The sequence below is a fragment of the Haliaeetus leucocephalus genome, unplaced genomic scaffold (genome assembly GCF_000737465.1).
Source record: "Haliaeetus leucocephalus isolate CR32 unplaced genomic scaffold, Haliaeetus_leucocephalus-4.0 Scaffold162, whole genome shotgun sequence".
NCBI lineage: Eukaryota > Metazoa > Chordata > Aves > Accipitriformes > Accipitridae > Haliaeetus > Haliaeetus leucocephalus.
Genome location: NW_010972598.1, coordinates 12,730,032 through 12,737,948, shown reverse-complemented (window position 1 = coordinate 12,737,948; position 7,917 = coordinate 12,730,032). Strand labels below are relative to the sequence as shown.

Genomic DNA, 7,917 nt, shown 5'->3' with positions numbered 1-7,917 from the left:
AATGGGTTTGCAGGTACGTGGTGGGGCAGCTGCGAGGGGCAGCTCACAGCATCTCACGGTGGGTTGGTGTCGTCCGAATTACACCAGCGTCACCGGTGCTGAGCTGAGAGGTGCAGGATCCCCAGATCAGGATCCATTGGCATCAAGTGCCTTGCTGGATCAGAGGACTGTATGTATATTTCTATATACACCTTTCCATATCTATTTATGAAATGCAGGAGAGCTGGATGCCATTGCAGTGTGCCGGGGAGGATCAAAGGGGAGCACAGCCCCATCCTGAACAGGCAGCATGAATCTACGGCCTCACGTTTACAGAATAAACCCAGTAAGCCCCCGTTAGACTGACCCACTCATCGGGCTGCCCATGGCCCCCCAGTAGAGGCTTTACTTATAGCGGGGAGGGGGGGAAAAAACCCACACAAAAGTCATCATCTGATGCAAAATGTTAGTTTAACAGAGATTTTTCCAAGATATCCCAGTGAAGGAGCCAGACAACAACCTGCGCACAACTCCCACCGCACGGGACGGGCAACATTTCCCCCTCGCAACCTCCATCCCCGCTCCAGGCTGCTGCCCTCTCCTCCCCACTCCTTTCCCGACAGCTTCTTATCCTCCCAGTGTTTGACGAAAAGAGACTTGCAGGAGGCAATTAAGCTTTTATCTCTAATCCCCACTCAGCCCCAGCACTCCGGCGTTCGCTCGCTTCCCAAATGGGACATCCCTGACATCCCAATCAAACCAGAAAAACCCTCTCGGCGAGATAGCTTGCTCGCCGTCCTGCCGCTCCGAGGCTTTGCAGCCCCACCGAGACCCTGGAAAAGACTGGGTAAGGCGTCAGCCGTGATGGGTGCTGCCCCTTCTCCTCCCCTTCATCCATCCACATTTATTCAGGAATATCTCCCAAAATCAGCTGAGTCTTGGGTCTCTCTCCTGGCTTTGGAGCAGCCAGGGGACTCGACAGGGTCCTTGCACCGGGAAATGCTGTGGGTGTCAGGGAAAGCCCCTGCAAACAGCAGCATCCCCAATGCACGGGTTCCCCTGCAAGTCTTAACAACACTGAGAGTTTTTCCTTTGAGGTTCAGCAACAAAATGAGGCAAATCACATGAAGCTCCCCCCAAATAAACACAGAAATCAAAGAAGGAAATCGCTACCCTCCCCAGATCAGAAAAAAGCCTGAAAACGGGAATCATTTATGCCCCACCATACATTTTGGAGGGTTTTCCCAAAAGCCCAGTTCCCATAGGGTTGGGATACCCTTAAAACCCTGGTGTTTGCTGGATCCCCTCTGTCACCTTCCTCTCTGCAGCACATGCCAGGGCTGTTGCTTTAAACCTCCCCTGTTTCCAGCCCAAATCAGAAATGACCCGCTACACCAACCACTGTAAAAACGAGCTTTCTCAAACACCCCGCTGTACGCAAACCAGTCCACTTTCCCCCAAAACCTTCTCCCGGACCAAAATTCCTGTCCTGGGCCAAATCACTCACTGCTCATCAGCTGTGGGTTATTTTCACCAACTGAGCTACGGATGCGGGCACCGGCAATGAAGGGACAAGAGACTCGACCACAAAAGAGCCGTGCAACGAGGCTGCCCAGGACAGACCTACAGACAGAGGGGTCGAGCAGACGGACGGCACCGGGAGATTTTACTAATGGTTATGGTAAAGCTCTGGCTGCAAAGCAGAGGTGTTAACAGCCCAGCTCTATTTGCAGGAAAACGCTTAATTGAAATGAAATGATGCCCCTGGAAGGAAGGGAACTGCCCAGGTTCTGGGGAGAGAAGCCCTTCTGCTGGGTCTTATGTTCACGTATTTGTGCTAGAGCCCCAAATAGTTACAGGTGCACAACAGGCTGAGTCCCTGGGTGTGCAGGCACGTGCTGATCTCCGACAGCAGCAAGGGCAGCCTAAAATCAGCAGGGGTAGGGTCTCTGCAGTGGGGAAAATTGGCTCCCAAATTCAGCACAGAGTGTCCCCGGGGAGCAGCACGGCTTCCCGACCCGAGCGAGCATCCTCCCACGGCACGGCACGGCACCCACGGTCACGCCGACGTGCCGTCGGGCAAGCCCAGCTGGGTGCGTGCCAAGCCCTGGTCCTGCCAGGGCACCCACCGGTGACCCTCGGGGCTCCCCCTCCACCCCAACCCCCCCTGAGCAGCACAGTGGGATTCAGATTAAATGCTGGAAGGACCGGGCAGGGAGCCGTGGGGCAGCCCACCCACCCACCACAGCAGCACCTTCCACCCACCTTCCAGCACTTTCTGAATTCCCTTTCTTGGACTATAGGAGGATAATGAGGCTGAATTATTGAAGCTACTGAATTTTCCAAGCATACGGTGAATATAGGGGGGCATTTTCTAAGCCAGGAGCATCAGCAGGTTAAAGAATGAGAGAAAAGGGTAGGGTAAAAGCAGGGTTTGGGGCACGGCTGCACAACCTGCTCCGGGCTTGGGGCTGCCGTAACCAAACACCCTCCTATAAAATCAACAAAGTCCTCCGGGGATTTCAAGGAAATCCATTGTTTCCCTTTTTAAGGTTAAAAAAAAAACAAAACATGCCTGGGCTTTTCAGCTGAGGGACTGGCTTTGAGTGAAGGCTTTAGGAATAGAAGAGGTGATCAGTGCTACATTATTCCAACAGCAAAAGGAGTTTGCAGACAACAGGGCTATAGGGGGTCACTGTGTGTGTGTGTATATATATATATACATACGTGTGTGTATACATACACATATACATACATTTGTGTGTGTGTGTATATATATATATATATACACACACAGAGGGTGCCTGCACTTCCCAGGGATGCTGCTCAGCTGCATCCATGGAGCTGAATCCTGCTCCCACAGGGGCTTGCCCACCAGATTGCTTTGCCTTATGATGGGGCAAGGTGATTTTTTAATCATGTGCTGCCCACATCTCGGGGGGAGGTTTGCGGCTGTTTGTGTGGTGAGCGGGGAGTTGTTTTCCAAACAGAAACTCTAGAAGAACAACTACAAATAAAGCAGATACTCAGAAAAAAATCTGTTATAACAGAGAGCTCGACTCACAGTTTTTCTTGGAATTGGGAAAGTTTTGCTCCTTTCGGGTGCCTTTGAACACGAGGCCTTGCAGCATGGTGTATAAAGGTATTAAGGCTTCTTAAATAAATGCTGTCCCATTCCACAGCTGGTCGAGGAATTAGTCTGAGGTTTAGGCTTAAATTTTCATGTGAACCCTTTGCCCCTTTCTGTGCAAGCATTTGCTTCTGGAGCCACTCTCCCTGTCTGTTATATCTTAACTTTCATTTTAAAGCTCTTGTTAGGGCAGCTTTGCAAAGCTGATGAAAATGTCTCTGACTTTTTCACCCTGTTTTTCAACAAACTGAAAGCGCATCAAAGCGGAAGGTTTTGAAGAAAACCCTCACAGCCCTCAAAACACTAAACACCCCCCCCCCCAATCCTTTTATTTTCTTCACTTTTTTCCCCTGAAAACATCATTTCCCCAAAGAGCTCTAGGGATTGCCCTGGGACATAAATCATTTTCATAACTAGGAGCAAGCAGAGCACCGGCTCGCTGGGGCTGGGTCAGGGGATGCAGAAGCCGTCCCCTTGCAGAGCATCCTTCGAAGGCAGCGACACTGCTCCCCCCTCCTCTCACCAAAACCCCCACCCTGGGAGCATTTTGATCCCCAAAAGGATGAATTCACTAAGGCATCTTTCTCTTCATCGTAAAAGCTCGGGGGTGATTTGCCAGCAAGGGAGCATCGGGAGGGGCAAAGGAGGAGGCTGAGGTTTTTGGCTGTGACCCCATGGATCTGTGGGGAAGGGTGACCGGAGCAAGAGGGAGAAGCCAGCAGCCAGAAAACCCAGGGGAGCCAAGAAACGACCGAAGGGCGTAAACTCCTGCCAGGGATCTCCAATCAGGCCCCGGGAGGCTTGGCTGCCTGCCGTATAAATGCAAAGCCGGGAGGGTGGGAAACCAGCGTGCCTCTGGGCAGGGAGAGGAAGAGGAGGATGAGTGCCGGGGTGCTCCCTGCAAGGAGGCAGAGAGCACCCAGCAGCACCCCAGCAGGGATGAGCTGGACCCCGACGGTAGCCCAGCAGACCATGCCCATCTCCTCCAGGCCCCGGACATCCTTCCTCATCCAAGACATCCTCTGGGATGGGGCAGAGAGGGGAGCGTGGCCGGAGCGGGGCGAGAACGGAGAGTTTGGCAGCCCGGAGGACGGGGAGCCGGGGGCGGCCGTGGCGAAGGGCGACGAGGGCAGCTCAGCCCTGGGGGCTGCCCCAGGGCACCCCCCCGGGGGTCCTCATCCCCCAGGAGCATCCCCAGCCCAAACCCGAGGGACACCCCACGAGGCGGACGCAGGTAAGGGGGTGGAAAACTCCTGGCTGAGCCCACTGGCTGGGGAATGGATCAGCAATGTCTACGCTTGGGTTAACCGGGGGGCAGGATCCTGACCCGGCTGCCTCGAGCACCCCAGAGCCAAATAACTCGTGTTTTAAATACCAGAGAGTGTCTGTGCTTTAGCAGTGGGAAAGTAAGAGAAATAGCAACTGCATGCAAATCTTTCGCCAGGCGCTTCAAATAATTCGAAGGACTGAATTTGGCTAAAATGCCTTTAAAAAAAACCCAAACAGTCGATGCATTTCTGCGATATCTTGGGAAATAAAGTTCCCTTTACATGCAGAAGGTCCCCAGCAAAGGCACCGTGGGGTGTCTCGGAGAGGCAGTTTGTGCCCATCCTTCACGCAGCCATCAGCGCGGCGATGCCGCCGCAGCCGAGCTCATCAGTGCCTCCGGTCCGGGGATATTTTGGAAGTCCCCGTGTTGAATTTGTGCTGTTTGCAGCAGGGCTCAGCTTTCCCGCGTGCTCAGCCCTGATTTCACAGTGTGTACCACTGCACATCGCGTGCTTTATTAATAATGAGCCTGCTCCTCTTGCCACAGCATCCCTTTCTAGCATGCCATTGCTAAATTCATTGCAGACAATAATGTTTCACTGCAGAAGCAACATACCAAAAATCACACTCAGAAGCAAATTTTTTTGACCGGTGCCTCTAGCATTGCAGCAGCACGAGCACGGCCGGGGCTGTGGGAGGGAGCTCAGCCTTTCCTTGCCCAAGCAGTCCTGGGCCGAGCTGCAACAGCCAAAAAAGCGATTTTGAACTCTCTAGCGACCGGCTCTTGCTTGCTAAGAGAGCCCTTGCCAGGGGAATTTTGGCTTTACGTTTCAATTCTATTAAAAGAAGCTTCTACATAAAAGCAAGTTCAGAAACAGCCACCAGGCTGATCATTACGAAAATCATTAAAAGCCATAGCAAATCTCCCAGAAAGTGGCTAGTGTAAATCAGCGCAGCTCCAGGGATTTCAGTGGGACAACCATGATTTGCACAAGCTGGGAATTAAGCTTGTTGTTTCTATCTATCTCGAGCATTACGTTCACATCTTAAGAAAATATACTAAGAAATGACTAAAGGAAAAAAAAAATTGGCCTATTTCCATCCCAAGCTGGGTAATACACAAAAAGGAACTAACTGCATAAATAAAATGACTTAAGAAGTTTTAAGGGTTATAGGTGACCGTTCCCAGGGAGCTCAGCACCTTTCTGGGTCACGGCTTGGATGATCGAACAGTGCCACAAGAAATAAGTTGGAGGCAAACACTGAGATGCCGCTTTGGAGCTGTGATCCAAGGCCAGGTCTGCAGTTATATATGTAAAGCCAGGCCTGGAGGTTTAAAAATCTGCCTCAAAATTTCTTGGCATTGCCTTGGAGTCATCAAAGAGAAAAGGGAGGAATTTCTTTTCAACACTTTTCTAACTGCAGTCTGCTTCAGGCTGCACCAATTTCCCATTTCTGAGCTATCCTCTGTAGCTTGAGGATAGAAACTTGTTTAATCTGAGGATCAGGATTTTCCCATAGGCACAGCAGAGAGGATGTTTCAAAGAAGTGCCTAATAGAACGAATTCTGTGATAAAAATCTCAAGAGCTGTTGATGCCATAATGTACATAACAGCAGTACCTTCAGGTTTTAGGCAGACCTTCACCAGCACCGCAAAATAGCCCTTTCTGTATTATTTGAGTCCCTTGAATGTACGTTCATATTGAATGCATGCTTATATGAATTAAGAAAGTGTGATTTAGGAAGAAAAAAACTCCCTTATATGACTTCAAGGTGGTGTTGACTCCATTAAATAAAAATATTTCCAGGATAATAGGAATATTTTGCTCTCTGGAAGGGAAAAAGCAAGTGATTGGGGAAATTTTCAAGCGGGTAATTCTCAGCTCATTCCTCCCACAGATACCACGGCAGAGACCTACCTGTCAGACTGTGACCCCCCGCTGCGACCCCTGCCCATCGCCCAGCACCCCCCCAAGCAGGCGAAGCGCTCGCGGGCGGCATTCTCCCACACCCAAGTCATCGAACTGGAGCGGAAATTCAGCCACCAAAAATACCTGTCAGCCCCCGAGCGAGCCCACCTGGCCAAAAACCTGCAGCTCACCGAGACGCAGGTGAAAATCTGGTTCCAGAACAGGAGGTATAAAACCAAGAGGAAACAGGTCGCCTCCGAAATCAGCAGACTGGACACGCGTCTGGCCGGGCAGAAAGCGGCCGAGATGCCCGGAGCATCGCTGCTCGCGCTGCGGGGCGGCTGGCAGTACCTGCCTTGCCTCTATTACTTGAACGGCTGGAGTCCCTCCTGGTGGTAACCACTTTTTTAAGCGGAAAGCATCCTTTTCTCTTAATTTTTTTTTTTTTTTTTAATACTGCGTCGCTCTTTCTAGTGCTAATTAGGGGAAGGAGACCCCATTTGTAGTAACAATCAGCATCTTCTAGTTGCCGCACGAGCTCTCTTGTCGCTAACAGTAAAAAAACAAACAAACGAAAAAGCCAAAAAAGCCCAAGATATTAAAAGCGTGTAATTCAGCATGCTTAATAGCACTGCTCTGGGGTCAATCTGCAGCCGTAAAATATTGCAGGCTCTTTCGGGGGCAGAAAGGGATGGTCCAGCCCCAGAGACAGCGATCTCCCCTCTCTGCCCCTCCTAAATCACTTGTGCCCCCCTGAAGCCTTTGGTCCTTGCTGAGATCAAGCAGGCAAAAAGCAAACTGCTGATCCTGGGCTGGCACTGATGTGGCCCCCACTCAGCCACTTGGGCCACCAGCTGTTGTATGATCTAAAAATCAAAAAAAAAAAAGGCAAAAAAATTTGCATTTCTGCCATCGATATCGTAATTGCTAATGGTCCCAGAGGGGACTTAGAACCCCCCCAAGTTTTTCTGCGTGCTGTCGGGCAGCACCGCAGCCTCCACCCGGGGCATGTGGCTTTTGGGGAGAATTAAACCCCTTTCTGCCATGAGCGACAACAACCTGAAGTGCCTGACGGCCACGGAGCTGCAGCCGGGGACCAGGTTTGCTGGGACGTGAGCGAAGGTGACCGCCCCGGCCGGGATGGAGCCCTGCCAGCTTACCCCCACCCAAACCCGTCTCTCTGCTCTTCGACAGCCACTGCCTTAACAACCTTGAGAAGCCAAACCAGAAAGCCTCGGGAACACGGACAATAGCGCAATGACAGATGAGTTTTGCATATCCGGGTGTTGACGCTGTTTGAACATTCCCATATAAGCTATCTAAAATAGCAACAGCTCGAAGAGTTCAACGTTCCCGTCAGCTTTCAAAGCAGCAAACTCCCCGTTCGCAAGTAAAATCAGCCCGATTCCCAGTGCCAAGGCATCAGGGCAGCAAGAGGATGATATCTTTACAAATGCTTTTTTACTGAGATGACAACTATTTGCACTAGCAGAGTAGCAAAGATTTTTTTTTTTTTTTTGGTAACTAATCATACTTAAAACTTTAGATGCCACTAAGTCCGTGGGAGAAAGTGTAGAAATAAATGAGATTTCCAAGAAAGGCAACACATCAACTGCTTTTTCTCAGCT

The 7,917-nt window shown here is 50.9% G+C and overlaps 1 protein-coding gene across 1 annotated transcript; it reads left to right on the top strand.

Annotated features, from left to right (window-relative positions):
* Positions 1-3,376: 3,376 nt before the first annotated feature.
* On the top strand, positions 3,377-7,035 carry NKX3-1 (NK3 homeobox 1). Its single transcript, XM_010562815.1, has 3 exons — positions 3,377-4,214; positions 4,287-4,343; positions 6,279-7,035. Exons 1-3 carry the CDS (start codon positions 3,989-3,991, stop codon positions 6,686-6,688), a joined length of 693 nt encoding a protein of 230 aa, XP_010561117.1. The 5' UTR covers positions 3,377-3,988; the 3' UTR covers positions 6,689-7,035.
* The last annotated feature ends 882 nt before the right edge of the window (positions 7,036-7,917 follow it).